This window comes from Lissotriton vulgaris, chromosome 6 (assembly GCF_964263255.1).
Source record: "Lissotriton vulgaris chromosome 6, aLisVul1.2, whole genome shotgun sequence".
NCBI classification, from domain to species: Eukaryota; Metazoa; Chordata; class Amphibia; order Caudata; family Salamandridae; genus Lissotriton; species Lissotriton vulgaris.
Genome location: NC_141694.1, coordinates 433604260 through 433624775, shown reverse-complemented (window position 1 = coordinate 433624775; position 20516 = coordinate 433604260). Strand labels below are relative to the sequence as shown.

Genomic DNA, 20516 nt, shown 5'->3' with positions numbered 1-20516 from the left:
GCGTGTTACAAGCAAGGCTTCTCTTGTGTTCTAAACTCAGCACGCGCTGCTAACAGATTTGTTAGGATTTCTTGCTGCATTATTGCTAGTGGTAGGAGCACATCACCATAAGTTTTCACCATGTCCTACAAGGAAATTATTTTTTGTCTCTTAACTATGTATGTATCTGAGTGATGCGACAGAGGGAAAAACCTACTGTGTGTGTTTCTGATTTTATAGATCAAACTTAATTGGGCTCCCTATGTTGCTGCTCCTCTGTAGAAACATGGCAGCAGCAAGCACTGTGCTCTACCACTAATGTGTATGAAACACCGATTCACAGATTTTGTTCTCAGCAAACATCAGTATGAGAGGGCAAGTGGCATCCTTTATCCTTTGCACCCAGTGAGCATGGGAGGGAGTCTGCTCAAATGTATAATTTGGACTGAATTGGTACCATCCAAAAAACCTGTATAGGGGCTAGGTTGCCTAGTTAGTTTCTTGCCATATGCCTGAAACTGTGAGGACATTTCCAATGGTTGATTTGTGAAAAAATATGTGCCGGCCTCTCGTCAGGAGGCCCCCGCAGCTTGCACCCGTCCATTGCTCCTGTCAGCAACTAATAACCATGGAACCCTACAAGTATGACAATTCGCACTATTCCAGGCCCCTAAAGCTGTAGGAATGGCTTGGAAGGCAGGTAATAGCCATTTTGAAGTATGTTGAGTTAATAACCAACTGTTGTGCCCATGTCTGTATTACACAAACCGCGCCACCATGTGGCAAACTGTTATAAGCGCTGGTGTTGACAAGCACCGGAAACTACCGGCTCAGGTTAAGCATTAGATATTTACAATGTGCACCCTACCATGTAGAATGCCGTGATATACAACCCTCTTTCACTGTGGAGTATCACTCTGCGTCTTACTGGCTACATGAATAGGGAGGACTGATAACTTCCCATTTGGTAAACACGTTTCTCCTCGGAAGTCACTACATACCTAAATAAGGTTCCAGTTTTTGGTGAATCGATGTCACTGGCGAAGTAGTAATATAGCGCACTGTGACCAGTGATGCAGCCTGCTGTATATGGAAGTTAGAGTAACGTTGCTACCAATAATGCAGATCTCAAACCTCAGTCTAGCTTGGCACATTAACAATAGTTTCTAGGAAGTGTTGTCTAATTATTTACAGGTAACTTTTGTCACCATATTTAACTTCAATATTACGTTAACTGTTTTGGCCAATGTTTACACATTTGGCAGCATTATGAGTTTCTTCACCACACTGGATCCCGCGTCTTGTGTTGGTGCTACCTTAGTGCTTGGTGATTGGTGATCACCTGTTAGGTGTTCTCGTCTGGTGAAGGGCCTACTTAAGCCAAATCCAGATAACTTTCCAAAGTACATAAAGTGCCTTCACTCTGCAGTGAGCCAAAATGGACCCTCGGTGTTAAGTGAACAATGAGGGATAATGAATAATGAAGCTGCCACTGTGCATGTCCATGGTTGCATAGCCAACACTGTACGGTGCCAGAGACTTCAGCCAGGCTTGGTGAGGTGGCAAAGAGAGAAAGTCTCCCTAACGATTGAGAAAGCACAACCAAGCTTGGCTTTGGGACCTGGCTGGCACAGAGACCAGCACAATCCCACCAGAAACTCATTAGGGGCTACTCACGCTCCCCTGCTCTGCTCTTGAGATGACCTTGCCTGTGCTTGTGCAAATATAAAGTTGAGTCTCCCAGTCTCAAAAACGAATCTCTTTAGGTCTGAAAGAAAACACGTAGCAGTGAAACAATTCTTCTCAGCACACTACAAACAGGATGAAAGAAAACCTCATACACAGGCCCTCTCATCTAAGAAATTAACTTTAACAGTTGAGACAAATGTCCATGTATGGTGAAAGGTGCTGTGTTACGTTGTCCCTGTTGACTTTTACTTGCCCTGTTTATAGTAGGGGGCTCTTAAAAAACTTTCTAATCAATTTAATGCCAACGTTGGTGCTATCAGACAACAACAAAAAAGGAGAATCTGAATATAATGTTTTGTATTTGATAGCATTCCAACAACGGTAGTTAAGACACCTATCCTACACATTACTAGATACTTATAACAATGGGATACTAAATACCTTTTCATATTGCCCTGTAATAAGCAAAAACATTACACAACGTCACATTGTGCACATGCAGTTGCAAGAGAAAAGACAATCAGATGGGGGTGTGCAGTTTTTTCTTGTATTCTTTTGTTTAAAGATTGACGTATAGACAATAAAAAATACAGCCAACACATGCTCCGCCACTTTGGCATGCAGTCCTGGGGTATTCTCAAGGCAGCGAATTGTGGGTATCAAAAGAGGAGTTGAGCATCACATAATATGTGATGTCAAAATATAAAAGGTGTGATTGTAAGTAAGGCAGGCCTATTGAACTTGTCAAAAGGCCAGAACCCAAAATATCATACGCGGGCCTAATGTCTTAATCAAAGTGTTAGCACATCAACATATATACAGCAGACATATTGTCTTTGTCAAAAGGTCAACAGTAGCTATAATCAAATGTATATTTCATGAATTCATACATTGCAATGTTTAATAAAAGTGATTGGCATTAAAATATTTTCAATAATGATTAAAAAAAATGTCTTAGGGTCTTCTTTTCAGGCCACATAATACAGCCATAGAACCAACCACCAGGGGTCCTTGCACTCCAGCTAAGAGCATACAGTGCTTGTACAATTGTGGTAAGTTCTCCAGGGGTCATGGATTGAATGACCCAGGAGACTTACTGTATTTTTTTTAATGTTGCCGGGGGCTGCTGTACTCCCTGCAACTTCCCACAAATTAAAAAAAAGTTTGGAGGTGCCCCTGCTCCTTCTAGGGCCACCACCAGCATCAAAAGATATAGTATAAAACCCTTGCAGCCAGCGCATTATCGGGTGCCCCCCATTTAGAGCAGTGAATATGAAATGCATGGCTCCTTTGCTCATTTCACATTCAGTGTTCTTTTTTAATTGTACTTTTTATTTAGTGAGTGTGCGCCCCCCTCCAAGCAAACTAATGATCCCAGAGCCCCCAACCCCCAGAGCAAGCATTTTTTTAATGGGGTGGAGGCGTGTAACCCCCTCTCCGAGCAACAACAGAGCCCCAAGGACCGCACAGTGAAGTAGTGTGGCTCACTGGTTAGAGGCGGCAGACCCGAGAGCAGAGGACGGCCCAGGACCAGGGTTCGATTCCCGGCGCGGCAGGTTTCTGGACCAGGGTCAGCGGACCCGACAATTCTCTCGCCTCGGTGCCCACTCTGATCAGCGATCACACTCGGCAACTCTGGGCATTAGCTTGCCTCATCTTCACTAACGGCCCCACCAGACCGCCGGGGATGCCTGGTCTCACCCTGGAGATACCCATTAAGGGACCATCTCTCAGGGAAGCCAGGAAGGGTTTCGCAGCGGTCGAAGCGCCTTGGGACCCTCCGGGTAAGTAGTGCGCTATATAAATGCCTATACATTTACATTTAAATGCCTATACATGCATTCCCAGGGGTCAATGTTTATATTTGGGGAGGGGCCATGCGACCCCCCTTCCGTGATCCCCAGGTACCACAACCCCTGGGACACTCCTGTTTCTTGCCTGCAAGAGCTCAGGTAGGGAGAAATTCTACTCTCTGCCTGTGCTTTTGCAGGCTGGAAACAACAGTGTGCTGTCACCCGATGGGAGCAGAGAAATTCTTCTCCCCCCCAGGGTAGTTGGCTCTGGCCGCACAATGATGGGTGAAAACAGGGGAGGTGACAGGAGCCGTGGGGAACATTGGTCTCCTCCCTTCGGCCTCATGGTCTGCATTGGCTGTTGGTGTCTGCACCCATGGCCTTTTAATATGTGTTGTAACCCCTAGGGACAGAGTTCCCAAGGCATGTTAATGGCTCATGTAATGATCTGCTTCCCTTCTTCCCTTTTAATATGTGTTCCAGCCCCAGGGGATGGGTTCCCAGGGGTCTGCAAATGGCTCGGAGAGGTGGGCTCGAATGCCCCTTCTCCCCTTTTAAAATGTGTTGCAGCCTTGTGGTTGGGTCCCTGTGCCTCTTAATGGCTTGGGAACAAGGGAGGGGTGGGGGGTGGCTGCATGCCACACTCACCTTATATAATATTAAACCCTCCTTGTTCTGGCCCAACACAGTGGGGAAAAACAGAAAAGGGCGGGAGCCTGCATTTACTTTTATTCATGTTGTGGGTCTGTGAGTCAGATAAATAATATATGTTTGGGGGGGGGAGTTAGGGGGAGGTGTCCTTCTGGGACCCCCCACGAGGCCAAGGGGGGGACGGGGTGTCTTTACCCTGCCCCCCATATGTTTTTCTTAACACATTTTTCAGGACAAAGGACCGAGTCTCCCAGGCCTAAAATGGCTGGTGCCACATCTTAGTTGATGTGTGGCAACAATCAGAGCATTTTTTTAGATCTATTGTACCTCAAAACCATCCATTGATAATAGACATCTACATTTATGGGTTCTCGGAGTACATTTCTTCCAATTCCATCACTGCTGGTAGTGAATGGGAGAGGCACAGCTTCTCCCACAAATGAATGAAGTGCTTTGAGGTTGCAATACTTGTTTGTTCAGGAAACCATTTTTCATCGTGAGATTAGGGGCCATATCACTGACAGCTGCCTTGGCGCAGTTCAGATCTGAACACCTGTTTTTTGCTCTTGCAGTGTCTAAACTGCATACATGTAACTCATAATTTCACCAATTAAATGTATGAGTTGCGGACAGACTAGCTCTTGAACCGTCGATGTGGGCGAGTCATTGAAAGGTCGAGCCAGGCTCGATCCTGAAGCCTGGCTCTGCTCAAGGTCCTGTTAGAACCTCAAGCCCATAGCGAGCCAAGCCTTCGTGCGCCGGAGTCCCTCCCTCCCTCTTTCCAACCAGGATGTGGCGCTGTGGCCAGTGCTGACGACTTTGGTACTAGGAAACCAGGTTTGAGTCTCAGTTCAAAATACTGTGATTCTGAGCAAATTGCTTAATATGCAAATGTCTGTAAGCAATGAATGTTACCTCATATAACGTAACTGGTGCTCATGTAAAGCGCTCTAATTTTGTCTTTGGGTAGAGTTTACGCAAAAAAATGCACAAATAGGTAAAGGGCAAAGCCTTAAGATGAGGAAAGACACAAATATGCCCATTTACTGGCTGATTTGTACACAGTGAAACCAGAAATCTTGAATAAATTGCATCGTCACCACTTAAATCGTGTGATCTTAAGCAAATAGCTTATTTCACCAAAACTCTTTTTTTCATGATCATGTATGAAAGCACTTCCAAATATGTGAGTTCAGAATACCACTTATACAAAAACATTTTTCTGCTTGATTTAAAAGACAATAATGGTGCTCTATAATAATCTGGGACACGCACAGGATTTACCTTATAATTGTCTTGCCTCTTAGTGCACTAATTGTTTATGCCTAAAAACTATTACTTTAGTAAGTACTTCTCAGTGTTATAATGTGATGTGTAATGTCACACATTTATTTGTTAGAGAAATACACAATTTATCATTTTGAAGCGACTTTATCAGATTGTATGTGATGTTTGTTGTGTGATTTACATAACAAATATTTTCATAGCTCGGCCCCTGCATGGGCTCTAAGATCCAAGCCAGACCCTTGCCTCAGCTCTGGCTTGGCTCTCCCTGCAAATGTTTGGGCTGCCCACCTCTGGTGAACAGTGAGCACTGCTTGCCACTCTCTTGTTTGCATGATTTTCTGTCTGCAGCTCAGGTACTAACCTGTAGAAATTCGAAGTTAATCCTATCGGCTTTAGACACTGCAAACCCCCAAAATCAGGGGAATAGGTCTCTGTTGAGCCAGTGCAGCTGTTTATGATACCCCCTCAGATGCTTTAGACTTGTGGGTAATATTTTCAATTCTTATTTATATTCGAAATTCAAATTAATAGTTTGCCATTTTGGTGTATCGCGTACATCTGCCCTGCAAGAGCAGAGAGTTTTAATAAACCGAAATCTCAGAGTAGTTTTATATTAATCTTTTTAAACACCTTTTTATTGAACAAATAATAATAAAGACAGTTTGACGTTAAATATAAAGTAGAATGCAGTATATCTAACAACAACCTATTTACTGTTCTAGCCTCGAGAAAAAGGCCGGATGCGTTTTCACAGGCTACAGAATGTCCAAATTGCACTGGACTATTTGAAGAAACGCCAGGTACGTCAGTCTTGTTTCAATATGTTGGTGTAAATGCATCTTTTGCCCAGTAGACAGATATGAGAACAATGAAATTGCATGCTGGCCATTAACAACATATGTAGTAAACTGTTACTGAATGGCATCTTGTTATTGGTCACTGACAGTTGCACTATATTTATTTACTTATTTATTTAGTGTTTTATCGAGCGCAAACATCACCCGTTGGGGTATCAGAGCACTTTACAGGGATAACAAGTTGTATACAAAGTTCAGGATAGGCAATATAATAAGCAATTACATAGGTAGGGATAGACGAATGTGCACACACTCCGGGGAATAACATGTGATTTACAATATTCGGAAACAGGCGATCATGAGAACACTTTGCAGAGATAACCAGCTATTTACACTTCGGGGAATAACAGGTAATCTACAATATTTTGAACAGGCGATCATGAGAACACTTTGCAGAGATAACCAGCTATTTACAGAAGTAGGAATGAGCGAAAAGGGAGATAGGATAAGTGACAGTGAAAAATGAATGATGCATAATGATGAGCAAACAACCATGATACCAGAACGCTTAAGGCACAGATAGACTATAATGATTACACTACTTAATATCAACACCGAAAGTATCGTCGAATACTAATATTGAGCACAGAATGTCGAGGGACAAACTATCGGAAGGTAAGTGCATATTTGGAATTATAAATTTTCTATTCCACATCTATGTACTGTTGCGGGGATTCTGCACATACACAGAACTAAGCGCAGGAAAACAGGACCTCGGTGTTTAGGGGTTGTACCTTCCTATTGCCTTAGTGCCCAAAATCCCAGGACCGACTAGTTATAGTGTCTCATTTGTTCTCAGACAAATCACAAAGCTACAAATGATTAGACAACCCAGAACACAACACTCCTGACTCTCTCAGGAATCGCGGTAGCATGACATACTCTTTCACTCACTCACTCGTACTTGTCCATAATAAGGATAGTCGGAGTCACTGTATAGTTCAAAATGTTTATTTTAACTATCGTGCTCTATAATGCAGTGTACGAGCCACTACCAGCAGCAAAATGCATAAACCTAGCGCAGTTACAATACCATAGAATATGAAGGGGGGTGTCATTATATATAGACAGTGAAAAAAGGACTATAAGGCCTAACCACCCTCCCCTTGGTATGTTGAAGTTTATTATATAAAGGAAGCTCTCTGGGCTTTGTCAGCATACCCCGTACCTTAGAGCCTAGATGGTAGCTTTACATCATAGGAACAGCGTAGCTCTTCTCCAAGGAAAGGATTCCCTCCAAGTGTGTGTGAACAACATGCAACTCCGTAATATCAAAGCATGAGCCCTCTAGCAGTGCAGCTGTGTGTAGCATGTTTTGTCTGGGTAATAGGGACTGACCAGAACAGCATAACAAGGGGCATGTTTTTCGACCTTGCACATTGTGTTCAGACTAAACTCCAGGAACAGCAGAGAACACAAAAAGTAGACTGTTCTCATGTGAAAGACACAAACAAAGTCTTGCAAAATAAAGTCATGTAGTAACGTGCGCAAAAGCAGCATCATGGCAGCAAAGCTCATGCTAACTTAGCAATGTCGAGAATGACCCTAAGGGCCACATAACAATACCTTGAAGATGTATGCACTGCTTCGGCACCTATATGTGGAGCTAGCTACAGAAAATCTAGACTTACTTACTTGTTGATATTTTATTTTCGATATTCTGTCACATCTATTTTGTTATTCAGTGTTCTGGGGGCACAACCCACTGTAATGAAGACACAGGTTTTTAGGCAGGCCTCAGCGCTTTATAAACACTTTAAGTAAATACAATTTATGTAAACTGCTGCTTGCACGGGGAGACTTCAACGAGCGGGAGAAAGAGAAGGAGGGATGGTGAGATAAAGTGATCAGAGAGGGAGAAGAGAGGGAGAGAAAGGGAATGGATGGAGAGAGAGGGAGAGAGAAAGAGAGAGAGAGAGAATGGGTGGAGAGAGAGAGAGAGAGAATGGATGGAGGGAGAGGGAGAGAGAGAGAATAGATTGAGAGAGAGAATGGATGGAGAGAGAGGGAGAGAGAGAGAATGGATGGAGAGAGAGGGAGAGAGAGAATGGACAGAGAGAGAGGGAGAGAGAGAGAATGGATTGAGAGAGAGAATGGATGGAGAGAGAGGGAGAGAGAGAGAATGGATGGAGAGAGAGGGAGAGAGAGAATGGACAGAGAGAGAGGGAGAGAGAGAGAATGGATGGAGAGAGAGGGAGAGAGAGAATGGATGGAGAGTGGATGGAGAGAGGGAGAGAGAGAGAGAGAGAATAGATGAGAGAGAGAGAGAATGGGTGGAGAGAGAGGGAGAGAGAGAGAGAGAGAGAATGGATGGAGGGAGAGGGAGAGAGAGAGAGAGAGAATAGATGGAGAGAGAGAGAATGGATGGAGAGAGGGAGAGAGAGAGAATGGATGGAGAGAGAGAATGGACGGAGAGAGAGGGAGAGAGAGAGAATGGATGGATAGGGAGAATGGATGAGAGAGAGGGAGAGAGAGAGAGAGAGAGAGAATGGATGGAGAGGGAGAATGGATGGAGGGAGAATGGATGGAGAGGGAGGGATTGCACGAAGAGATTTCGGGAGTGCGGCTGGTTCACATCGGAAGCGGAAATGAAGTCTTGAATTTGTAAAGTACATGGCTGGTGATTCCAAAGTGTAGATTGAGAAGAAGGACTACAGAATGGGGTGTACTAAATGTAGCTGCACTCTTTAACCTCTCTAGAGATGAAGTAGGCAGAGTTGCCCGTAGAATGTTCACATTTCCTTTTTTTTCTCCTTAAATCACAGGTTAAACTTGTGAATATTAGAAATGACGACATAACAGATGGGAATCCCAAATTGACTTTGGGGTTAATATGGACCATCATTTTGCACTTTCAGGTAAGTCTTGCTTCTGTACCGCAGAGTGTGCACGTCAGCACATTGAGGGTTTCTACGCTATGTTGTGGGATTGTACTGATTCGAGCAACAAAAACATGTAAATACATTCTAGTATTCGTGATTGTCTTACATTTCACTGCAGACTTCTTTGGCTTGTGTTGAAAGAGGAAGTCGTTCTCTTTGAAAAGCCGGACTTTTGTACCTGGTATGATGAAATGCTTGCATGATAGTTTTTTCATTTTCGAGAAACAGATTGCCCTACAGTTTGTCTGGAATTCTCACTTTGTTTGACATCTTGTTTCCTCTTTGTGAAGAGAATGTCCATGCGTTGCCTCCTTAGGGGCCAGATATCGCTCGTGCTCCTGAAGAAATACTCGACCCTTTATGAGAAGGAAGGGTGACAGCCTTTAAAATCGTGTACATTCGGCTTTCCATTAAAGGTTCTAAAAATAGTTCTTACCCATCCTTGACTGCATAACAGATGTAGAAATGCTGTGATCCTTTCTTACTACACTGTAGGAAAAGATCAGGGGGCCACTCAAAAACTGCATTTTGAAAGATGTTTAGCAGTACTACAATAGTACTAACGTACTACAGAGTGCGTTTACTAATCTATCCTCTACGCCACCTCTCCTACTGTGTATGTGTGGTGCGCTCTTCCCTGATGACAGAGATCACTACACATGTAAGTATACACTTTAGTAGTAAATGTGAGCCGGACGGGAAGAGTGCCGGGAATATGGGGCATCTTTATGACTAAAGGGGGAGGGGTTAAGAGAGGAATAAGGAGGTGTTAAGGGAGGAACATGTACTCATCCACAAAAGAGTAACGGGCACATGCATCAAGCGATTTTGGAATCGCAAATGGTGCGAATCGCAAAATTCAGCCGTTTGCAATTCCAAAATCACTTTTTGGGATGCATCATTCATTTCCCATTTCTCGCAATTTAAGAAATCGCAAATTTTTGCGATTTCTCAAATTGCGATGGGCACTTAAGAAATCGCAAATTTTGCGATTTCCTAAATGCTATGCATGATTTTTTTTTTTTTGCTAATTCGCAATTTTAAAGGGAAAAATTACCATGAAGTACACCTTCATGGTAATTTGCGAGAAAAGTTTCAAACATGCAAATAAATGCATTTTTGAAACTTACATTTTACACACACACACATGCCCTTGGGACATGTGTGTGAGTAAAATGTACTTACATGACATTCCAGGGGTGCAGGGGGGGGGTCCTTTGGACCCCCCCCCCTGCACCCTTGAAATTGCATTCTCATTTTGCGATTCCTTAATTGCGAATTCGCAAAATGAGAATGCCTTCCCATTGATTCCTAAGGGCCTCTAGGCCCATAGGAATCAATGTAAAGCGTTTCCCTAGTTGAGATTCGCAATTAAGGAATCGCAAATAAGGAAAATTAGGGAATCGCAAAAAAAATTGCGATTTTTGATGCATAGGAATTTGCGATTCCTAAATTGCGATTCTTTAATTTTCACAATTTAGGAATCGCAAATTCCTACAATGATGCATGTGGCTGTAAGTCCCTTCCTATTCTCAAACTGCGCTTCTAAAGTTACCACAGCCAAAAAGAACCCAAAGCAGTGGTGAATGTACTCAAACTCAGAGCTGCAATACCCTCCAAATGAAAATGCATTATTAGAGGTAGGGACTTCAAATAGAACTCCATAGGAAATACTTTTAAATAAATTAACTAAATGTAATTTGTAAAAAATATATATACAATTGTTTTAATGTGAAAAAGTGAAATTTGAATTAAAAATAAGTAGCATTTCATTTTGAAAGAATCTAATAACTTTTTCAGTTAAAAAATAAATACAACTTTCATTAAAAAAAATAATAACCTTTAATATTTTTTATGGATAATGTTTTGTAAATTTTATTACACAGTAAATATATATAAATATTTCACTTTAGGGGGTGGTATTTTTTCAATTAATAAAACATAATTGTAATTTAATATACTTAAAATAATTATTTTTTATGTTAAAATGTAGTTAATAGTTCTACATTCTAAAAATATATATATTATTTTACATTGATATATAGCCTATGAATATTTTAATAAAAAATGTAAAACTTTAATTTATCTAAACTTCCCTATACTGTACCATAGGGGGATTTTCACCCCGAATACAGAGGTCTCCATCATGTCTGCAGAACATCAAATCTAGTCATAAAGGGCCAGATGTATGGCCATTTCCTTTAGCGACTTGGAATAGGGAAATTTTAGTGACTTGCATTTTGCGAGTCGCAAAAATAAATGTACGTGTTTGTCTCAGACACATTTTGGGATTCCCAATGGGGTCGCAAATGACCTGCCTCATCTATATGTATGAGGCAGATCGCAATTTGCAACCCATTGAGAATGGGTAATAACCAGGGTGGCCTACTGGGGACAGCAGCCTCCCATGTCTGTATTTACTTTTTAATAAAGCAACTTTTTTATTTATATGCAGCCCATTTTCTTTACAGAAAAACAAAATGTGTTTAAAAAATAAAATGAAACATTTCAGTTTAATTTTTTAAGAGCAGGCAGTGGTCCATGGAACCACTGCCTGGTCTTAAAAACATTTTAGCTGCCAATCAGAAAGGTGAAGGGGTCCCCTAGGGGACCCCTTCCTGTCTGCACTGGCTTACCACCAATTTGAAATTGGTGGTAAATGCGATTGTTTTGTGACCCCATTTCCGGTCGCGAAACAATCTTACATTCCCCTGCGACTCACTATTAGGAAGGGATGCCCTTGGCACAGCTCTTCATAATAGCAACTTGAAAAAACGATTTTGCGAGTCAGTAACATGTTGTAAAATAGGTTTGGTACATGCTACAACCCTTTTTCGCGAACAGGCCAATATCCCCTTTGCAACTACTAAAAACTGTGTACATCTGGATCAAGGTCTCTACTTGCAGTAGCATTATGGTTGTATATGAAGATTTTACTGATTCTACCCCTATTTCAGGGGCTGCGGACACACATCTACATTGAATACCTTTACACTTTTGTTTGGTGAATAGCCAAAAGTAGTAAAGTTACTCAAAAAGTGTAAGGATAAATGTACACATGTAAAACTACTCCTGTGTATGTTTACCTTCTTGAATAGACCCCAATATGTTGGCCTGCCAACTTCTCTTTTGTCCATCAGGCTGCACCTTTGTAACAATTAAACTCATTTGCTCACTCGTGCCAGAGGCAAGACATCAGTCCTCCTTCAGTCAGAGTCCTCTATTGGCTTCCAATGATCCAATGAGGTTTGATAACACAAGAGGAAACTGATTTATGGTGGCACTGCAGTTATGAAGAAATGTCCACCTTTGCATCACAGACACTCCTCAAGAAGTTTACTCCTGGTTGACTGTACATTTTTACTCTATGTTTAGTAAACAATTCCTGAGTCATATATTTTTAAAATGTTCAGATCTAGCTGCAAGTTCCTACAATAGGGCAGATGTTTCTCTTTGAAAATGGACATGACCAAACATTACCACTAAAATTTCTTAAAAAGACAGAAGTTAAAGGCAGAGGCTGCAGTGGGTCCTCTCTTGGCCAACTCTACATCTATGAGAAAGAGGGCATGAAATGGCAACCTTATTTTATTGCGAGTAGTAGACGGGGGACCCAATGTGTGATTCAATTAAATGTGTTTTAATGGGCAGTATATGCTATTCGGATACAGATGCTAGGACAGGCCACTATTATAAATGGGATCTCACTGAGTTAATTATTTGCTTTTCAGTGCTTTATTTAGAAATATGCCTCATTGGTAAACGTGTGTGTGAATGTTAATATTTTCTGATTTACCCGACCTGTATTGTTCTGTAAATCACGCTTTTGTTTTGCTATTTTCAGAACATTTGTTTGTGCATCTAAAATCATAGCTAAGTCTGTAATTTTCAATACAAAATGAGGACTGAAAAAAATAGAAATACATATTTAAGCACTAGGTGTCGCTATTGATGTCATGTGCACAGTACTTGGGTTTGGCGGGGGCCCTCACTGTTACAGGTGAGCTGCAGTAACTCGTGCTGTAAAGATAAGTGGCTTTAAAAACAGGTTTATTATAACTCATCAGACTTCTGTTGTGTTTAAGTTTGAGTCTGTAAACTTGCTTGGGGCCCAATACTTCTGAACAGATCATTGAGAACTACAGAGAGTGCCACATTAGCTGGATCTCCCGATCACCGGGTCTAGCTGCTGGTGTCTGTTATAGATCTACAACAGAATATTTATTTCCCTAATGATGTGGTTATCTTGCTGGAAACAATGAGGGTGATTGATAGACACGGTTGTGGTGCGTTGCTGCAGGCCCTCCCCTTCCCATGCTATTTTGTCAAAGTTGCACAATATTGTGGCAGAGGGTGTGCAGGAAGAATGGGGATCAGTCGTGGGGTACATGGGAGGTAAGGGGTCTTGAGGAAAGGGAACTTTGACTTTGAATGAGATATACATATACAAGGTAAATGAGGGTACACCTGGCAGAGTGTACACACCAGCGACGGAAAGGGAACAGTGATGTGGCCCTGTGCTGGGGAGCAAAATCACGAGAAATCCTGCCACCTGAGCCCTATCACACATGGGGGCACTTTTCATCTTTTCTCCGGGGTACACCTTTAAGCAGGTGCGCCGTGCACCATCAGTGAAACTGCGCCCTATTACAGTGGATGGGCTGCCCCAGGGCAGCTGCAAACACGTGCAGCCCTGGGGGCAGCACATTCAAGTGAAATACGGAGCAGCTGCTGCTAAGCTGCTCTGCGTTTCACTGTGCAGGCGGCAACCCACCTACACTTTTAGGAGGGTTTGGAGATCCTTTTGCTGGTGGACGCAGTGAGTGACGGCAGGTACCTTCAAGGAGATGTCTGGGGAGTCCACTGCACGCACCTGCAAGGAGATGTCTGAGGGGTCCATGGGGCCTCCTTTTGCCCCTCCATTGGACTGCCATCAGGTGGTGCACTTACAGTGTGCCACCTTTTTGTAGTGCACTTTCAGCGCTCCTCCTGACAGCTTCTTTGCCTTTGTGCCTGCATCCATAACATTGCCAGTACTTTAAATGGGTCGGTACTGAGTACCGACCAGCACTTTTTTATTTTGAGAGGGAGAATACCTGCACTTCTGATGAGTGACGTAATACTTTTAATTTGAGTGTACCAGCACTTCTCAGAAACAAGCAGGTACTTTGATACAGAGTTCCCGCACTTCTATTTTTCCATTTTAAGCACTGAATGTGGCGCTGGGGCAAAGAGATTCCCTCATTTGCATTGAGCCACAACCCCATGCAAATGAGGAAACACCCTTTTGGGATAGCGCTGGCACTACATGTGTGCCAGTCTGTATTGCAGAAAGGGCTACACAAGAATTGCAGCCCCTTCTGCCAAATCAAAGTGCCCGGGGGTGCACAAAGCGAGCACACATGCTTGTTGCTCTCCCGGGGTACTTTTTGTACAATGTCCCTGTGGTTAAAGGGGTGGGCAAGAGGGTCGCACAGGAAATGCTGGCATAGAGTGGGGCACGAATGGGGACTGGCAATTAAAGAGAAAATTGATGGCCCCCCTGCAAAATGAGCTCAGTAGGGGCCCCAGAACAGTTGTGACCCTCTGCACTGCAGGGGTCTGCTCAGTAAAGCAGAGTGGCTTTCCCAAGCATTTAACTATTTCTTATTCCATTCCATCGTACACATTCTGTGAGGCCTGTAATGGCATGGTTTAGATGGTGAGGGGCCCCTCCAAAACAAGAAACCCTGGGGGCCCCCGCAATGGGGGGCGGGGGGGCTGCAGAGGCCTCCATTACACACCTGTAATCGATATAAATTTGGTAAAGATAACCTGGTATGACATAGAACGATGTTGAGCTTTATTCTTTGTGATTTCTCCTAAGATTGTTTTAAAAAAATGCACATCTTCATCAAACTCTTCTGAATTGTTTAATGAATATATTCATATAAATCTTTGCCTACTAACATATTTGCAGTACTATTAACGCCTTCGCTGCGGGGGTAATTCCCCCACAATGCGGGGGGCGGGGGGTGATCCTGGCGTGCCGCAGTGCTCGTGACGAGCCCAGCTCGTCATGAGTGACAGTGGAGCACGGGCGGGGAATCAATTGCTCGTGGGCGGCGGGCAGCCGTTATGACGAGCCGAGCTCGTCATGAGCACAGCTACTCTATGACTCATGATGAGCTGGGCTCGTCATGAGCACCGGAGTTAACAAACACCTTGAAAAGGGGGGGGGGTTATCCTCAGCATAGGAATGCTCACGCACACTGATAGAATGTGCTTGCATTCATTTTTAGCCCTAAACTGGTAGCACCAGGGTGTAAGACCTTCAGGTATTGATCAATGTGGTACTGATTGTGGGGTTATCTAGTGAGAAGATTACTGAGAACGAGGGGTGGAGGGGCTTTATTTCACCCAGCTGTCTTCAATGCCTTTATCACAAAACTTCAGTCAAAACTTGGAAATAAACTACTGTGCCATGATGTGACTCCATGATCCCATACGGCATCCTAAAAGTCATTAAGATACATATTGCAATGGATCCCTGTGATCATGAGTGTTATCATGATCTAAAGTGATACAATTCAGGAGCAAAGACCCTAGAGGAGGGGAACTAGTAAGGAAGACTAAATGTGGTTTCGTGCTCACAAGCAATATCTGATGCTTACTGAGAACATCCACTCTTTCAAATAGAAGCAAATACTATTGGAATAATGTAAAAGTCTTGTCTGTTCACTGTTCTCTTTATGTTTTCACATGAAAAATATTTCAAAGTCAATTTAAGAAAATAATGTCATTTCATTTTAATTGCCTGAAGGCACTTCATAGTCTGGGCTGATGCGATTATCCCAGCCTCAAGGCGCCATAAAAAAATGAGTGTTTGTGGGCTGCAGTTACCTGACAGCAGCCCTGCCCACCTCACGGTGAGCTGCTGCGGGAACAAGTAGCAATGCATTCAGCAAGTGTCAGCGAAACATTTGTGGAAATCGACTGACCATTTAAAGTCCGACCTTGTTTTTAAAGACTTTTTCAGAATAATAATGAAAGCATTTTGTTTGTTATTTTCAATTTGGATCTGTTTACAGGATAATTGTGTTTGTGTGAGGAAAAACAATGGGTTTGTGCCTTAAATAGGCTAATGGAATTTCACTGTTTGTCCCTATGTCAGCCTTTTGTGTCAATTCATTGTTTTCTTTGTCAAAATGCTGCGGCTGTCAAGGGCTACTAAATTTAACCTGAAGTTGTTGGAGAGAAGTCTTTCTTCAAACTGATTGTTTGAATTCTAGAAGGATTGATTAGAAGCATGACTCGGGTATTTTAATAGAGGTGTTGCAGGGCCTCTGCTCTGCAACTGAACTATGCTTAGAACCATAGAACATCAGTATGTATGGACTGAGTCACCATACCACCTCAGTATCTATGAGTACGAGTCCAACTAGCTATAGTGCTACACTTGCCATCCTAAACTTACCAGAGAAACAAGTGAATTGGCACCCTAGAACATAACACTCTCGACCCTCTCAGAGATCATGGTAACAGGACACACTCTTTGGATCGCTCACTTGTACTCAGCCACAATAGGATAACCACGAGACATGAAGGAAGTTTAGAATATTTATTTAAACTACTGTGCTCTGAAATACAGTATATGTGCCTCAATTAGAAAACAATTGCACAATAAACAAAATACTGTTAACATGGTTAATAATCCATATACCATAAAAAGCTGTTTCATTTTGTAGGACAGAGTAACCTAAACCCTCCTCCCTTGCTACTGAAGCTGAATGGTTATATATCAAAGATCTCTGGGATTACTGTCTGACCCCATAATTTATCATTCACAGATGAACGTTCTATATCTCAACGCACACACTGCTCTTATCTCAGAACTTTCGTTCCATTTGTGTGTTCTTGGCTCTTGTGCTCATCTATATGACAAGATGTGTGCATATAAACGGCAACTGCATTATTGTCATGTCTAGGTCCTAGTGCCTGTCCAGAAAGAATAACAATGGACACTGTTGTTTGACCTTGTCGGTGGCGTTCAGACTAAATCCCGGCAAAGGAACAGAACGCGAAAACATATGCAGGTTCCGTGTTAAAGTACAATGTGGCTCAAAAGTAAAAGCGTTTACATATTAACATGTGCAAAAAGAAAAATGAGGCGTACAACGTCCACAGTTAGGCTAACATAAGGAAAATGACAATGTGCCATGCAGGAAACAGAACACAATAAAATATGAAATGCAGTGCTTAATTTGTAAATAAATATGTGCCTGGGCCAAAGGAATTTCACTGGAGGCCATTGCATGTTGAACACCCTACCAGGCTGCCCAATGTCAGCGTCACCGTTGCCTGCTAACCATCACACTTCCAAAAATTAGATACATTTGATTATTCCATCTCACCAAAGCTATAAAAATTACCTAAACTATGTATAGTCTTTTTAATTTCAGTATATATTGAAATCTTAAATGGTCTGCTGATGTGCTTTTCACAGAAATACACAGACAGCACCACCATGTGGTTGTATGTTAGAAATAAGTGCTGGTGCCAAGTACCAGTAAACACCGGCACAGATTAGGCATTACTCTAGGAGCTTGGAAAGGTACTTTGGCTATAGCTTGGGTTCAAAAGACAATGTGCTTTGTACATAGTTGTGAACTGCAAGTAGTTTTTAAGTCTCCTCTACTAGCCAGCATATGCTCTATCTGCTCGTGAGATGTTTTGTCAACTCAAGTGTGCTTAGACTTTGCCTATTGCTTTACATTAGTTGGTGTCATTGTCACTCTTATTTACATGCTTCCTATTCATTAGCTTGTGTGGGCTTTACTTCCTCTTCATGCATTTGTCTCTCCCCTAGAGTATGAACACATTACTTGTATCCTTCTACTACTCATTTTTCAGTTGTTGCTTTTTTCTTTTTGTGTAAGCACTCAACAAGAGTTCAAATGTTTTACAAATTTTCCCGAATGTATTCTCCCCTCTGTTGCATTTGTGGTGCTCTTTTTCTGCCTGCGTGCCTCTTCCTGAACTTTGTAATCTGCACTGTGCTCTCTCTTATCTGTTTGACTGCAAACTCTTGGCCAAGAGGTGGTGACTTGGACCAGGGCTCTGTAAGCCTTTGTTGGGGCTTTAAGAGGAGGGTTTCAGTTTTTGTCGGGACCCAAATGTTGAGTCTTGTCTCCGTCATTTACCTCAGTGTTGTCATTGTAAACAAATACTGACCATATGGACAGTCCGAGCCAGTGCAAAGAACACAGTCCAGCCATTTACTGCTAGTATGTGTTTAATGATAACCAGAGGAGGTCTTTATTGCAACCTATTGCATGGGACTGTACTGGATGTTACAGTAAGAGATAGGCATAAGGGTTCAGATAAGGAGTAGGGGGAGGGATAGAGTAATGGTAGGATTAAAGTTAGGGTAAAGGGTGGACTAGTGTAGGGATAGTATTAAAGGTTAGTGTAAGAGGTGGGCTCGAATAAGGGTATGTTTAAAGGTTAGGGTAAAGGATGGTCTGGTGTAAGGGTAGGGTTAAAAGTTATAGTAACTTGGGCTAGAGTAAGAGTACAGTTAAATATTAGGCTAAGAGGTGGTCTAGACTAATGATAAGTTTAAATGTTAGAGTAGGGTAAGGGGTGGACAGGTGTAAAGTTACAGTAAAGTGGGCTAAAGTGAAGGTAGAGTTAAAGGTTCTAGGGTAAGGGATGAGCTAGGCTACTAAGGGTAGGGTTATAGCTCAGGGTAAGGGATGTATTACAGTGAAGTTTAGGGTTAGATTACATCTTCAGGGTTGAGGAAATGGCTAAGATGTTGGTAATGTATTGTTTTAAGGTAAAGGTTGGGGTTTGGGGTAATGAAAGGGTGAGGAATGGGGGAAGGGTTTAAGAGTTTGAATTAAGTTATGAGTAAGTATTAGATGTTAGGTTAATTGTTACATTTTGGTCAACGGTCAAAGGTGGTAAAATTTGACTTTTTGCTACTACTTTGTTGTAATACACAAGAAAATACCTTAGCTATAATTTTTGTATTCACGTTTTTTATTGCTACATTTTTGGATTCATATTTTTAATGAAACATTTTTTGAAGGGTGGACTTAGTTCAAGGGCTGGTGAGAGACTAAAACTCTAGAGTGGGGTAGACAGGGGAGAAATTAGAGGCCATGTAATATCTTTGTGTGAAGGAACGTCCTAGAGATGAGCAAAATGAATGTGTCAATCAAACAAGACCTATAGTTCAGAGCAAATCACCTGTGAGTGTATCCAGGCACTGAGTACCCTGCTGATAAGATCAGTTGCACAGCCATGTCTTAAGTCAGTTCCTGGATTCCTGCAGAGAGGATGAGGTATGGAGGTGAAGGTGGAGGTTGTTCTAGAACTTTGCAGTGAGGTAGGAGAAGGAACATCATCCACAGTTCTTCGGCGGATGAGGGGGGTGTGAGCAAGGGAAGCAGAGCCCAGATGTCTGGAGAGTTGGTGGAAATTCAGGGCATGGTTTATGTGTGCTGGTCATTGGTTGTGTAGTACTTTTGTAGGTGTGGATCAGCATCTTGAATTGGCATGTCTTCTGTATGGGGAGCCAGTGGAGCTTTTTGACGTGGGGGTTGATGTGGGTCCACTTTGGAAGGTCGAGGATGAGTCTGGCCACTGAATTCTGTATGGTCAGCAGTTTCTTCAGGAAGTGCAAGGTGATTCCAACGTAGAGGATCAGGTTGTGCTGGTCTAAAATATTTTTTTATCTCTATAGTGCTCTTCAATATCCTATCTCTCCCCCCCTTCGTTGCTCCGCTCCACTTTTCTAACTTCCCCCACCCTGTCTCTCTCTCTCTCTTCTGCATGTTATATGTTTTAATGTCAGCAGTTTTTACACTAGACTTACTCCCTCCTCCTTCCCTTCTTAGACCTTCAATACAAGTGGGATGGGAATAGCTCATTACTATTGAGGCTCCAGGAATTACAAAACATGTGTGTCACTAATTCCAAGATGCATGAATGCCATAATGTAATAAGATTAACCCTCTGGGTGACTGGTGAAATAAGGAAATATGGTGCAGATCAGTGTTTCTACCTACATTTTCTAGGATGATACTCAATTTGTGGCTAATTTCTCACTCAGAAAAGTCATAATCTTTTATGGTTACGAAATGCCTGTGCATACTGGGTATGCAGTTTTATTTCACTGATTGTAATGTACAAAATAGCCCCGTACAAAGCACTATTGGTTTAACAAACAATTAACTTGAATGTGTGCGAAGCATCTTAGACTATGTGAGTGGTATGATTGATCGAACACCCACTGCCACTCAACAAAGCTACTGTGAACTCAGCGTTAACTGGCTATTTTTCACTTGTTATATTTTTGCGACGGTTGCACTTTTGAGCACAACTCTTGT

General features: G+C 42.3%; 1 protein-coding gene across 1 annotated transcript in view; it reads left to right on the top strand.

The window, feature by feature from the left end:
* The window catches only part of DST (dystonin), a 1528317-nt gene that overhangs the window by 599494 nt on the left and 908307 nt on the right, over window positions 1–20516 (top strand). Inside the window, exons 8-9 of the mRNA XM_086926448.1 lie at window positions 6122–6199; window positions 9022–9114. Of these exons, the coding sequence (XP_086782574.1) occupies window positions 6122–6199; window positions 9022–9114 (171 nt within the window). The remainder of the gene's footprint in view (window positions 1–6121; window positions 6200–9021; window positions 9115–20516) is intronic.